This window comes from Parasteatoda tepidariorum, chromosome 9, assembly GCF_043381705.1.
Source record: "Parasteatoda tepidariorum isolate YZ-2023 chromosome 9, CAS_Ptep_4.0, whole genome shotgun sequence".
Lineage (NCBI taxonomy): Eukaryota > Metazoa > Arthropoda > Arachnida > Araneae > Theridiidae > Parasteatoda > Parasteatoda tepidariorum.
This window is the reverse complement of record NC_092212.1, coordinates 38,377,698-38,392,486: the sequence shown is the minus strand read 5'-3', so window position 1 is coordinate 38,392,486 and position 14,789 is coordinate 38,377,698. Positions and strand designations below refer to the sequence as shown.

The following is a 14,789-nucleotide window of genomic DNA, read 5'->3' as shown; positions in this document are numbered from 1 at the left end:
ATCTTTCAAAAAAGAACGAAAAATCCTAAAATCTTATGAGGAAAAAAAAATTTTTTTTTTTTAAATGGCGGGAAAATTTATCAAATTTCTTTCCGGTTTTTTGGTTTTCCGGTTTTCTGATTTCCGGATAANAATTTCGTTCCGGTTTTTTGGTTTTCTGATTTCCGGATAACGGGTTCTGTACTGTAGTACAAAAGAAATCGAAAAAACCTTTCTATTTATGAAAATAATGAAACTTTTACTCAAATAATAAAAATGAACTTTGTCTTGGAATGATTTTTTTTTCCAACGATGAGTCTATTATTAACAATGAAACACATTTTAAACCAAATGAAAAGCATTTTTTATCATTAGCCACTGCTAAGAACTAACACTTTCACTATATCTTTGAAAGATACTTAATAAAATTCATTTCAATGATGTATCTGGTTTTTTTTATTTTTTATTCCAGAATAAATCACTTCAAAAAACTTACCTTCAAAAGTTTGCAATTTTAAAATAAGACTGCAAAAAAATGCAAGTCTTGAATTATTAGTTTTTAAAATATAATATGTTTATTACCTTCGCAAATTTAATTTTTAAGGGAACAATAAATTTATCAATCTAAGTCTTTTAACTCTGGAAAGTTTTACTTAATCACTCTAATTGATAATCACATCCCATAGTATTCATTTGACTTATAGGATAGCTCAATCAATTGCAATTCTTTTAGTCAATCAATTGCAATCAATTTTTCTTTCCTTTAATAAACCTTGAAAGTACATATGAAAAAATACTTTTTTTTTTCAGAAACACTATAAAAAATACTAAGTTCAAACCATGCACAATTGATGCGTTTTAACAATACTTTTCTGCCAGTACTAAGACAATTCTACTTCTATTGGATATTACAAGATAGTTTTTCTCTTAAAAAATATATATGAATTTAGTGTTTCTCTAAAAACAAATTCTTTCAAAAATATCTGCAATATCTGAAGAAAAAAAATACAGTAACAGTTGATGCAATGCAGGGGTCTGTCCAGGCCGAATTTACTACCATTTAGCGGTACCTTCACAATTTCAACTTTAGGAAAAACGGTAGTTTCACAAAATACTTTTTCTTAAAATTTTATTTTTGTATCCCTTAAGAAACAATAAATCCATATTTTTACCATATTTTTGTGTTGATCTTTTAATGTAATTTTTAATTATTCATAAATTATGTCTAAATTTTCACAAAATAGGTACCTCTCAGAAAAACCTAGACAGACCCCTGCAATGAGTATGTATACAAATAAGTCTGCTATCATTATAAGACACATATTCACCTATTAAAGATATAAAAAGTGTGTGTTTACAACAGGCTGAAAACTATTAACCTCCTGCTATTGTGACAATTTCTTTTAGGGAAATATATTTTTCTACTCCTTAAGTGAACAATATTACATAAAAAATGGGTAGAATGAAAGAAAATGTTATTCATTTATGTTAGCAATACAGAAAAGATCAAAATGAACAATAATTCATCCTAATAGTTAATCTTTTACATTTATAAAGTTATGTGTGCCAAACCCAGGGATGAGATTGGCGAAAAGGCAAAAAAGCTGAATTTTCAAGTGAGTAAATCTTATGTGATTTAAAGCAAAAATATCAATAACATATTCTTATCCAGTTTTGCTGATGTGGTAATGCCTATACATAGCAATAATCGTCGATAGAAATACTGCCACATTTCTAGTAACTAAATCAAGAAAAAAAACTTACTTTTTACAAAAATTGCGATAACGGATTTTAAAAGCGCGTGAATACAAATAGCGATCTTGGATTTTAAAATAGCGCAAATATAAATCACGATATTGAAATCACGTGAATGAAATTCGATATTGGATTTCAAAAATGTGAAAATACAAATCATGATGCGTAATTTTCAGATCGCATAAATACAAATTAAAATGCATAAATTTTAAATGGCGTAAATACGAATTCAAAGCCTAATTTTTAAATCACGTGTAAATATGAAAATAGATGTTGGATATTACAACCGCAAAAACAAATCACGACTTTGGATAAACTCGCATGAATACAAATAGAATTTTAAAAACACCTAAATACAAATCGCGATATTCGATTTTTAAATCTCGTAAATAAGAATTGCAATGAACAATATTGAAATAGTGTGAATAAGAATCGCAACATGCAACTTTTAAATCAGGTAAATACAAAAATTGATGTTTGATATTAAAATGCAACGACGTCTGGATTATGAAAATACGAGCTATCTGGCGGACGGGTAAAAATGAGGAAAATCTTACGTTCTGCTCGTAAAAGCTAATAGCTAGAATAAGTAGATATGCGGAAGAGTTGGCAGCTACGTAGTTTGAATTTTCTATATATATCTTTCGATATATTATATATATATATATATCAAATCGTAAATAAATATAATTATTTTATTTCAACCGCTGAATTTTCAAGAAAAGCGGAATATTTATAAAAAAAACTCAAACTTTAAGAAAGTCAGAGTTTTTGATAAAAAGGCTGAAATTCGAGAGACAATATATATATATATATTCGTATATACATATAAATAAATTGTATTGAATTATCTTTTTTCAATAATGAGCTTCCAAGATTTTAGAATTTGATAACATGAACCTTTTTATCTGACATGTTTTATACATAGTTTTTACTTTATTTATATGAGGGATTCCATGCTAAAATAAAATTCACAAGACTTATTATAATTATAAACGGAATTGCAGGGTTAATCATTTTTACACCTTTGATAGAGTCTTCTAGACAAAAAAGTTGAAAGAGAAAAAAAGTTCTTGGAAAAAAATTAGAGGGTCTGGAAGTAGACCTAAAAATAACTACTTGCCACGGGGCAAGTCAACAAATAAAAGTGGCTACTTAAACTAAATAAACAACCGGTCACTTTTTCTCATTTCTTTCTTCTTTTTTTAAATTTCTCTTACCATGCATTTGAATTTTCTAGCACGGTGATGTCAAGTCAGTTTGTTTAACAAAATTTTGTCACACATTTATATTATTTTTATTGAGTTAATTTTTTACAGCTGTAGATTATTTCTAATAAGAATTTCATTTTAAAAATATTAAGTCAAGTAAAAAATAAAAAAGCAAAAATTAGCTATTAAATTAATAGGACCTATCAGTACTGGTCACCAACTCACTGGGTTTAAAGAAAAAATGGCTACTAAGTTATCAGAGTCTACCGGCCACTGGCTACTAACTGAAAATTTAAATTTTCAAGTTTATGTGGAAGATATTATAATTATAATGCAGATTCACAAGGTTTTATATATTCAGAGAAAATATGTGTTTCTGTCTGATTTCGTAACTTAATTAATAGGTAGCACTAATTAATTTGCATATAAGATTTACACTTAGTTAATGAAAATCCAATAATTAAAAAGCAAGTTTTTCTGGGGGGGTTTTCTATACTTGATACTCAAGGTAGTCAAATGTTTGCCTATAATTTACTGAATGCAATGCCAAATTTAGTCAATATAAAAATATAGCATGATTTTAAATATATATATATCTTTACTAACCACTTCTAACTATGCTGACACCACAGTTTCCTTTCAAATATTTCAAACCTTCATAAGTTCCACCTAAGAAAAAGTAAAAAAAAGTAATTTGCAATTTTAAGTACACATAAGCAGATATGCATAATATACACAAAGTTGTGAATGCCATTTGTGGAAAATTTTTTACTATTGTGAAAAATTTCGTAGTATTATTATTTTTAAACAAGTAATATACAGGGTATCTGCTACATTTTAGATTTTCAAATTCATGAATTTTCCATGACTAATTCCAAGAATTTTTCATGACCGAAGTTACTATCTTCTCCGACAAAAACACAACAATAAATTTAAAAAGGCATTATAACAACATCAATTGAAATGATAGGTATAAGCAAAACTGTTATACTCTGCATCTTCTTATTTACAGATTTTAAATTGATAAAATAAAAAATAAAAATAATAATAACAAAAATTCTGAAATCACAGAAGTTTATAAGATAATTCACTCTAGAAATGATGTTTTTTCGTTCATTTTTTGAAAGAACACCATAATTTTTAAAGAACATGTTAAAAACATTTTATATTTTAATGAAATATGACTGTGAGAGGGGATTTTGTTACAAATTAAGATATACGGAACACCATGAAATTTGGGGATTCCATTTTAAAAATTAGATTTTTCGACAACCTAAATCCATGACTTTCCAAGATTTTTTTTAAAAAATAGTTAAAATTATAACATTTCATGACAATTAATAGAAATTTTTTTTTGTTTGCTTTCAATATTTTTAAACATGATTAAAAGAAACAAAATAAATTGTATTCAAAGGAAATCTTAATAATATTTAAAAAATCTTAAAAGTAATATTTTAATTTTTAACTGTTTTTTAATTGTGATAAACTTTCTCCAAATTGTTAAAAATTGTCAGCAGATGTTAAGAGTTAACTTAAAAAAAAGATCCATTTTTTCCCTTATTATTATTATCATACAACAGATTCAAAGTGTCTACATTTCTCTCTTAGATGGTGATACACTTTTACGAGTTTTGTAGCTTTATCTATTCCTAATCTATTTCGAAGTTTACTCTGCACCAAACCGAAAGTTGAAAAGTGTCTTTCGATAGAGACAGAGGATGCTGGTGCTGAGTGCAAAGAAAAAAGAATTGACAGAAATTTTGTGGAAGCTAGGAATTTTATTTATTTACTTATTTATTTATTTTTTTTGCCATAATTTTCCACTATTTTTTGATGAAAACTGTTCAATAACAGTGTCAAGCATCATTGATTTTGGAAAGTATTCAGGATCGGAAATTTTGGATGCCATAACACGTGGCAGAAATTCTGGATGATGCTTAGAAAGACAGCTTTCTGCTAATTGGTCTTGTTCATCATTTAAAAATTGTCCCCTTGTTTCGGGATCCAGGATGCATATGCTAATAAATGATGTGGCTGAACAGCCTGATTGAATCTTTTTACAAAATGTGTATGGGGTTCTAATTCATCACACGATAGTAAGTTAATTCATATTTCAACAGCTTCTGAAATTGAAATGTTTTCTGATTGAAGCTTTTTTAAAGCTTAAGAAACAATTGATATCTGTTTTTCCCAATTGATAGTTTATTGGTAAAGCCCAACATTATTTAATATTTTTGACATATTATTATTAGATTCATTTTGATGTTCAAGAACAATCTCTTCATATTTATGGTAATTATTGGCAAAAGTTTTTACGTGCTCACAATATGAATTCCACCTAGTATCATTGGGTCATCAAGCAGTTTTTTTCATTTGCCCATCCATGTGCTTGATGCACATTTCTAAAATATTTGTTAACTTCAACGATGTGTCCAATGATAGTATTAGGAGATACTTCTTTTTGAACCAAATTTAAAAAAAAAAAAAATTTGTGAAAAAAACCACCAAGTGGGTTTTTTCAAAGTGGGCCCACTTGGGGAACCCTGGTTATATGTATTTTATATTAAGTTTAAATAACGCATTATCACTAATACATATTTGAATCTTCTTTATTTTTAAGTACATTACGTTTCATAATTTTTTAACTCAAGAATTATAAAATATAAATGCAGTAATATAAAAGGAACAAGTTTATTAATCTTTTTGTTTTCACACACATTTATTTACTATATTTATTAAACATATGGATATTACCCATTATAAAATTATAATCTGTAAATATTTATAATCAGTAAAAACTAAAATTTCATCTGACTTGAGTTAAATAAAAAACTGAAATAAATATTTAATGGTCTTACATGTTTCTATAATAAGATTAATAGAAAGTGAAATTAAAACTACGTATAATTATAAAGAGTATCAGTTACTTGTCCCATTTGTTTTCAAATAATTAACCCTAGAAAAGGATTTCATTTTTAGATAAATAATTTTAAAAAGTTCTCCTATAAAAAGTTTTAGCTTTTTTTTTTCTTAAGCTAGAAAATAAAACTGTTTAAATTTGTTAATGTATCACTTGGTAAAAAAAAAAAAAAATTGTTTCTTTTCAATTTTTTTAAACATATGAATTAATAATAATAAACTGTTTATTAATATATAAAGCATGCAACTATATTTGAAAAATTGATCTTTTGAGACCATATTATTTAAATTTGTATTTGATTTAATATTATTAAAATATTACTTTTTGAAAAAACCCACTTAAAGTTTTCAATAGTACCTACTATAAAATTATATGAATATTCGAGTTTCTTTTACTTTACTAATATTAAAAACTTAATCATATAAATCATGCAACTCTATTTGACAAATTTATGCTGCACAATAAATTATATAAAAGTAAATGTGAAACAATAAGTTTTAGTAAAAAAAAAAATGTTTTTTTGAAAAAAACCACTTATTGTTCCAAGTGGGTTTTTTCAAGGTGGGCCCGCCCAATAAAACCCGGGCGGGTTTTTTCAAAGTGGGCCCACTTGGCGAACCCTGATTCTAACAATTCAATTTTAATACTCTCATTTTTGTACTATCATACATTGTAAAATGAAAAGCACAAGAAGTCAAGATTATTTAAGTGTAGAAAAATTGAAAAGTGATTTGTATAAAAATACTTATTAAATGCTTACATTGAAATGTTTTTGAGCAAACATTTATGTATGAAAAATAATACAGAAAGAAAGTCAAACATAAAGAAAAATAAAGTAAATAAAACTCTTGTTATATTTATATCTTCATAAAACTAAGTTTAACCCACTGACGGTTCTGCACGTAAAAAGTCGTAATTTGACCTGCAGTCTTCTCCGCATAGCGAAACTGGTTTTCCCATGTTATTAGATAGGGAAATAGTGTATAGGGGAGAAACATTCTCCCAATTTTGCCCATTTGCTAAACTGCCAGTGGGTTAAAGGTTGATTATTATGCTATATTGATTATTATGCAGATATCTATAAATAATAAATATAATTTTTCTAACATTAAAACACTTTTAAAAGTGATTTTCAAAGAAATTTCATCAAAATTAGATGGCGATGAAAGGGTTGAAACTAGTTACAAGAGTCAATAAATTGCTGGCAGAAAGTTTTTCATCTAAGCTAATTCTACATATAAAATACCTTTAAAAAAAGAATATCACATTCATGGAAATTTAATCAAATAACTCTTGGCAAACTAAATTATTTTAGGTCCTTAAAACTATCTTAAAAAATCCAGAAAAATCATAAAAAACAAAATTTGCAAAGAATATTTTAAGAAATCTTAAAAAAATCCCAAAATTTAAACAAATGCAAGCTACCTAATAAATATATTACTATATTTGATACAAATATATTAGTCCAATATATTAGTATATTTGAACCAGTTTTTTCATTATTATTTTTTTTTAAGAAAAACTTATAATACTTATTTTATTGAAAATGCAACTTAATAACTTGAATTATGTAACTGCAAATTCTGTGTTTTCATCTGCTTATTTGATTTATGTCACACAGGGAGTAGTATGCCTTAAATAAGTGAGAGCAATTATGAGTATTATTAGTAGTTTGGTGAGTTGCAATGAGTCAGAGCAATGAGTATTGTTAGTAGTTTAGATAAAAAGAATTATCACAAGCAGCTTAGAAAATTGTCCAGGTTAGGTTGGCATAAAAGAGAATCTAATGCTACACTTTGCAAAATATCTTTTTAATTCCACTTTTTTACTCTCATATTAGCTAAACATTTTGTTGTTTTAAGAGCCAAGAAACACATGCTAAAGTTGCATAAATTTTTCGACTGAATCAAGCTTTTAAAAACAAAAATATAACTTAATTCTTAGTTGCTGTTTTTTTGCATAATTCCCTACTATATATGATTTTATGAAAAAATAAAGTTTTTCTTCGCATATAATAACAAAAAAACTTTATTAAAAGCTAAGTATAACTATCATAGTTTTCAAAATCTTATTGTTTCACAAAACATAAGGTTATTTAACATTACTTTTTCACATAATAGATAATTTAAATAATAAATATTAATATTGAAAGCAAGAAATAATACATATCTCTAATTCTTTAACTGAACAAAGATACCTCTTTAATACACTACACATCAGTTATATGGCAACACTTTTTTTTATTATGTTTCTTTTCGATAAATTTAGATTCTCATCCAAAAAATAGCCTGTTATCTGCATTGTGTAAAAGAACAATTTAAATGGTTGGTATTTTTACATTTTGTGTAGTGGGAAGATATTAGCATGATATTTCATAGCATTTGTATTTCTGTCTTTATTTTTTCTTTTTTCTAATTAATATTAAAAGTACATTGCAGTTTCTTCCTAAGCATTTCTAGAAGGGCAGCCTGCCTGCCCTTTGATACCTATAAATGCTTTCTCTTTGCCCTTTTTATAAAAATCAGCCATTTCTTAAAATCATTGCCTTTTTATTCATATTCCATTTTTAAGAAACATTAACTAACTGTTAAAATAATAATTACACAAAAAAAATTATCTATGTTTATAGGTTTAAATCTGATTTCTATTACAAATACTTATTTTGTTAGGATTATTCTCAATTGGTTAAATTTTCTCTTTTCTCAAGAGGTATATTAATTTTATTATTATTATTATATTACAGTGATTTAAAAAAAATCACTCTTAAATGTTTCTTTTTAATAATTTTCTGCATAAATTACAGAAAAATCTTCTAAATTGTTTATCAAAAAATAATTTTTTTAGTTTACTTTTTTCAAAAATGTATGCACAGAGATTGTCTCTTAGCATGATTTTAATTATTATTTATAAACTATGAATTTTTCTCTTATTTAGAAAATGAGTGATTGATTTGATTTGTTCATTTACGTCGCACTAGAGCTGCACAATGGGCTATTGGCGACGGTCTGGGATACATCCCGGAGGATGAACCGAAGACATGCCATCACAATTTTGATCCTCTGCGGAGGGGATGGCACCCCCGCTTCGGTAGCCCGACTACCTGCAGAAAATGAGTGAAAATTGCTTTTTGAAATATACACATAAAATAGTATAAGATGGTAACTTAAAAATTGTTGAGGATCAAATTCAATTATAACATGATATAACACATTCTGGTAAATTTTTACGGTGTTAAGCGAGGGCCATTTTAAACTCATAGTGCCCTTTAATGTGAGGAAGCACCCTACCCTTTTTCTTTCCTAGCAAGAACTCTGATATTGCATCTAAAATTCAGTGATACAAATCTGACAGTGGTTTGCACTGTAAGTTGCAAAATTTTTGTTGCATTATGCACACATAAATTTAAGTGTTTTAGGAAAAATTACACTTCTGAAACCTCAAAAGTTACAGCACAAAGAAACTATAGCTCCGAAATTTATAAACAATAACCTAACATTAATCTATCAGTATGCAAAATGCATTAAGACTGTGACAAATTTATTTCATCAACAGTCTGTTCCACTGTGAAGATAGGCATTAATAACTAATATTACAAGTGAAGCTTAATCTGAAATCACTTAAATATGTTTTCGAAACATTCCACCAAAAATTTCAATCTGTGTAATATTTTTTTCAGGTATAATATAATTATAATATTGAAGCTTGTAAACTTTTTACAAAGAACAATACCTGTTGGTGTAGTAATAGAACATCTTTTATAAGGCAGTTGATTTAAACCTTCTTCAACAACAAGTCTAATCTAAAAAAGAAGTTTAATCTGATAAATAATTTTTATCACATTTATTTAAATTACACAACGATTATAGATTATTCTCACAAATAAACCTTTCAGAGTCTAATAGTATCATTAGAATTTCAGTAACTTTTTCATGAAGATAAAAAATTTCTATGACAGCCATTTTAAAGAAAAGTTACAACTCAGTTGTTAAGAACATATGGCACTATTTTAACACTAGATTGCCCAAGGAAGTAATTTGACTGCCTTTTAATTTCAATTAGAAAAACAATGATGTATATAATGACACAATTTCTTAGATTTTTGTGACTTTCTGTACAACGTATAATTTTTTTTATTGTTAATATTTACTAATAACTTGTTATATAACTGTAAATAATATAAAAAGTTAATTTTAAACGAATTTCTTTACACATTAGTTATTCTTTCACAATCTAGTCATTTTGACTGCTTTTAGGCAATATAGTTACACGCTAAGTTTCAGTTTTTCTATCGTTAAATGGTGACAATGACTAATGAAAAGTAATTTTTTCATCAAGATAAAAACTCTCTCTCTATGACAGGCACTTTAAATAAAGGTTTTAACTCAGTTACAAAGAGCATGGCACTATTTTAAATGGTGACAAGGACTAATGTTAAGTTATTTTTTCATCAAGATAAAAACTCTCTATGACAGCCATTTTAAATAAAGGTTACAACTCAGTTAGGAAGAGCATGGCACTATTTTAAATAGTAACAGTAACTAATGTAAAACTCTACTTACTTATCTCATAAAAATGGCTATGTAATGCAATTATTTGAATTTTTTTTTTAAATTTCAACTGTATCATTACAATTTTAAGATACTTTTTCAAATAAATCATTTTTGATTGCCCCTTTTAGAGAAATTTACAACTCAATGCAAAGAGTGTGGCACCGTTTTAAAGATGGATATGTGTATAAATTATCTTGTCAAACAAATATAGATTCCATGATGCAAATTGTCTTCATACATTTTTTGCTAGTAGCATTATTGTATTTTTGATCACCTTCTTACCAAAATAAAAACATTTTTTTGACTGTTGTCATCATAAAAGTTATAATTTCAATACAAGTTATAATCCATTGTCTCATAGCAATTTCAATTTCTTTTTTGCTAAATTGAAAAAGAAAAAAAACTTTTCCTAAAAACTTATATCTTAAAAGTGTGAGATACATTTTTTAAAATAGACAAGAGTTAACATATAATTTTAATTCATATAATACAAAATATATCTTTTTTTTTTTAAATGTATGCATTTTCTTAGCACATTTTTGTGCAAAGAGAACTCATTTTTAAAGAAAAGCTGTTTTCTTTATCTAGACTAGTACTTTAGCAATCCACACATCCATTGGTACCCTGTCTATCACACCCAAAGGGTCTGGACTTTGGCTAACTCCATATTTATCATTATTGTTCTACATAACAGCCCAAGGGGGGTCTTGGCATTTTCTAGAACATTTTTCCATGTCGTTCTTCTTGTTGTCAAGTCTTTCCAGTTCAATACCCTGATTGTTTTAGAATCAGTAATAATATAGTACAGCCTCAAAAGTTACGACTCAAAAATACTGAATTCATTTTAACCATTTTTTTATTATGGTGAAAAATAAGTAATTTTGTATACAAATACAACTGTGCTTACCAAACGATCAGCATAGAAAACAAAATCACTTCTATTCGTATTCCTGGAAAAATTTTAAAATTAATTAACAAAATTATGAATAATAAAATGGATATAATCATGAATAATATGCACCTTGAAAAACTTCAATAAAACTTTAGGTATTTCATAAGAAAACAACTTTAGATTCCAAATATTTTGTTTTATATCATAAAGGGAAAAAAAATTAGCATTAAAAAGTTTGAAGAAAAATTTATTTATACTTTTTTAAATATGTTTGAAACAAATTTATCTTATACCAGAAGTTTGAAACAAATATATCTTTAGGAAGCTATTTACAATTTTTTCGACCTTTTCATAAGGTTTTTCAAATTACTTATTTTTAATACGATTCCAAATATTTTGTTTCATATCATAAAGGGAAAAAAAATTAGTATAAAAAAGTTCGAAGAAAAATTTATTTATACTTTTTTAAATATTCACACCACAAGTTTGAAACAAATATATCTTTAGGAAGCTATTTATAATTTTTTTGACCTTTTCATAAAGTTTTTCAAATTACTTATTTTTAATATGATTCCAAATAATTTGTTTCATATCATAAAGGGAAAAAAAATTAGTATAGAAAAGTTTGAAGAAAAATTTATTTATACTTTTTTAAATATTCACACCAGAAGTTTGAAACAAATATATCTTTAGGAAGCTATTTATAATTTTTTCGACTTTTTCATAAGGTTTTTCAAATTACTTATTTTCAATATGACGTTCTTACGATGTGTGAATTAGCAGGGGTCTGTCTACGTTTTTATGAGAGGTACCTATTTTGTGACAATTTAGACATAATTTGTGAAAATTAAAAATTACATTAAGAAATCAACACAAAAATATAGATTTATCGCTTCTTACGGGATAAAAAATAAAATTTTAAGAAAAAGTATTTTGTGACACTACCGTTTTTTCTGAAGTTGAATTCGTGAAGGTACTGCTAAACGTTACTAAATTTGGCCTGGACCAGGGGCCCCCATCAGGGAGGAAGGTGGGCGCATTAAAGCTTGGGGGGAAATTTTTACACTAAATAAAACAAATAGTTTTGGGGGGGAATTTAGCCGAGAGAATTGTTATTTTATTTTTTTAAGCACATTAATAAAAGAAGCAACGTAGCACTATTTCGAACAAGCTAACATGGAAGGGGGAAGTTAGCAAATTTTTCTTTGGGAGGGGGCAAATTTTTTTTGGGTGCATTCATCAATTGTTAAGCAAATTGATGAATGCGCCCAAGAGCTTGGGGGGGATGGGGGCCACTGGCCTGGACAGGCCCCTAATTAGGAATCACGTACTAATCACTTTTTGACGTGTTCGATTCATGACAATTCCATCACAATTTCTTGTTGTGTTATGAGCAGTTTTTCTGCAATTATTTATTACTTTAACATAGGGGTGCACAACCTTTTTCAGTGAAGGGCCACATGCACAGCAGATTGACCAATGAAGGGCCGCATGCCAAAGTGTTTAGACCGANCTCACATGGTTTTTAAAAGTCAAAAATTTTTAATATGATATTATGATGTTCGACTCTTGTTGATTCCATTGTAGTATCACTTGTCGGATGATATTGGGTCATTCAGAAAGTTAGAGTATTATATAATACTAGATGATGTGTGTATGAGCAGGAACTTTCGGGACAACCCAATAGTTTTCTTGGTAGTTATTTATCCTCTTTTAGGCTTTTGGCACATGGTTTTTTTATGCTTTTCTGATATTTTTACAACATTTATTACAGTATGCAAATTTGGAATTTGAGTTATCACTTTTTGAGATGTTTGATTTATGACCATTCCATCATAATTGACGTCCTTTAGTGATAGTTTTTAACGGCTATCATTATATGAATATGTGTCATTTGAATATGTCATATGAATATGTGTCATTGAATTTGTCAATACATTATATGTATTGACAAATTCAATTGATTATACTTTAAATAACCACTACATTTTAAAAGTTAAAACACACATATAAAGGGCTGGCTAGTAATCTTACTGTGATTTAAGTGGAAGAGAAGAGTGAATGAAGTATCTGCTAACAACATCACTTTAATACATATTTGACTACCACTGGGAAAAGAGTTTTTTTGAAGTCCCTAATCGTTGGTAGGTACAATATTAGAACTTAAAAAGAACAACACTCTCAAAACATATCCCTATGTTTAGAACTAAATTTTGGTGAAATCAATCCAATAGATTTCTACCCTTCTTTCAACAGTGAAACACTAATTAAGTATTTCATTGTTGCCTAAATACAAAGTGTTTTTCGTTTGCCAACTACCTGAAATAATAATTTTCATTAAGTCCTAAATAACTTTTAATGAAAAATGCTAAACAAAATAAATAACATTGTCCATTTATCATACAATATTATATCACTTACTTATCTCGAATAACAGTTTGAAGTTCTCTGACTTGATCATTTATAAGAATAATCTTAAAGTTAGGCCCGAATGCATCAGTTTTAATATCAGAATTAACATTTGCCTGATTGCAAGGTTTTAATACATCAGGCATTTCTACCTGCATATTATTTAAATTTATAATACGCAAACGGAAGAAGCATATATATGAGACAATAAAAAATTTAAGGATAAAATAATTTTTTGCTAATTCAACTTAGAATGAAAACTAAAATATAAACAGAAAACCATATGTAAACAGGAATTTCATAATAACTACGGTTAGCGTTAATATGGTTTTCGGTTAATTATTTAATCATTAGAAAAATGCCATGGTATCCAAGCTTTAAATGAACGTTTCTACTGCATGCAATTGAATACTGGTTAGTTTTCGCAGAAAAATATATTTCTTCAATCAGGTTCAATCTTCAATCATTAAGACACGGTTCCTAGCAGATCACCGAAGTCAAGCATCACTGGCTGCAGTCAGTGTGCGGGTGGGTGACCACTTGGATTAGTCTGCGTAGGAACCGAGGGTGTGCTGTATGGGTCTTCGTTAAACTCTTCTACCGTAAAGTGCTCGACTTCGCTAACAGGTCGTCGGGCTACCACAGCGGAGGCGCCATCCCTTCTACGGAGGATCAAAATTGTGATGGCATGTCTTCGGATCATCCTCATGGATGTTTCCCAGACCGTCGCCAATAGCCCATTGTGTAGCTCTAGTGCGACGTAAATAAACAAATCAAAATCAATCAATCAGGTTCTCATTCTCTCTAGACGGTGATCGGCTGTGCATGTATCGCATGCAATGAGAATACATGAGATACGAAAAGCATCCTCAGAAATCTAAAAAGCTGATAACAAAGTCATTTTTTTACGGACAATTTTTGTCAAAATTCTATATTCTTTCTCGTTTAAAAAAAAAAACTAATTTCTTCATTTCTATGAAATTTAACATACCAACGGTGCAAAAAAAATTTTTTCTCAGGTTTTGCTTCCAAGAAAATACTTAAATACAAAAATAATCGTGTATGCTGCCCTT

At 27.7% G+C, this 14,789-nt stretch overlaps 1 protein-coding gene across 1 annotated transcript in view; it reads right to left on the bottom strand.

Moving 5' to 3' along the window:
- Positions 1-14,031, bottom strand: part of LOC107450986 (uracil phosphoribosyltransferase krishah) — a 27,102-nt gene extending 13,071 nt beyond the window's left edge. The window contains exons 1-4 of the mRNA XM_016066937.3: positions 13,729-14,031; positions 11,323-11,365; positions 9,595-9,664; positions 3,552-3,614 (exon numbers count right to left, since the gene is read on the bottom strand). Coding sequence (XP_015922423.1) covers positions 3,552-3,614; positions 9,595-9,664; positions 11,323-11,365; positions 13,729-13,874 — 322 coding nt within the window. The 5' untranslated portion in view covers positions 13,875-14,031. The remainder of the gene's footprint in view (positions 1-3,551; positions 3,615-9,594; positions 9,665-11,322; positions 11,366-13,728) is intronic.
- Positions 14,032-14,789: the final 758 nt, after the last annotated feature.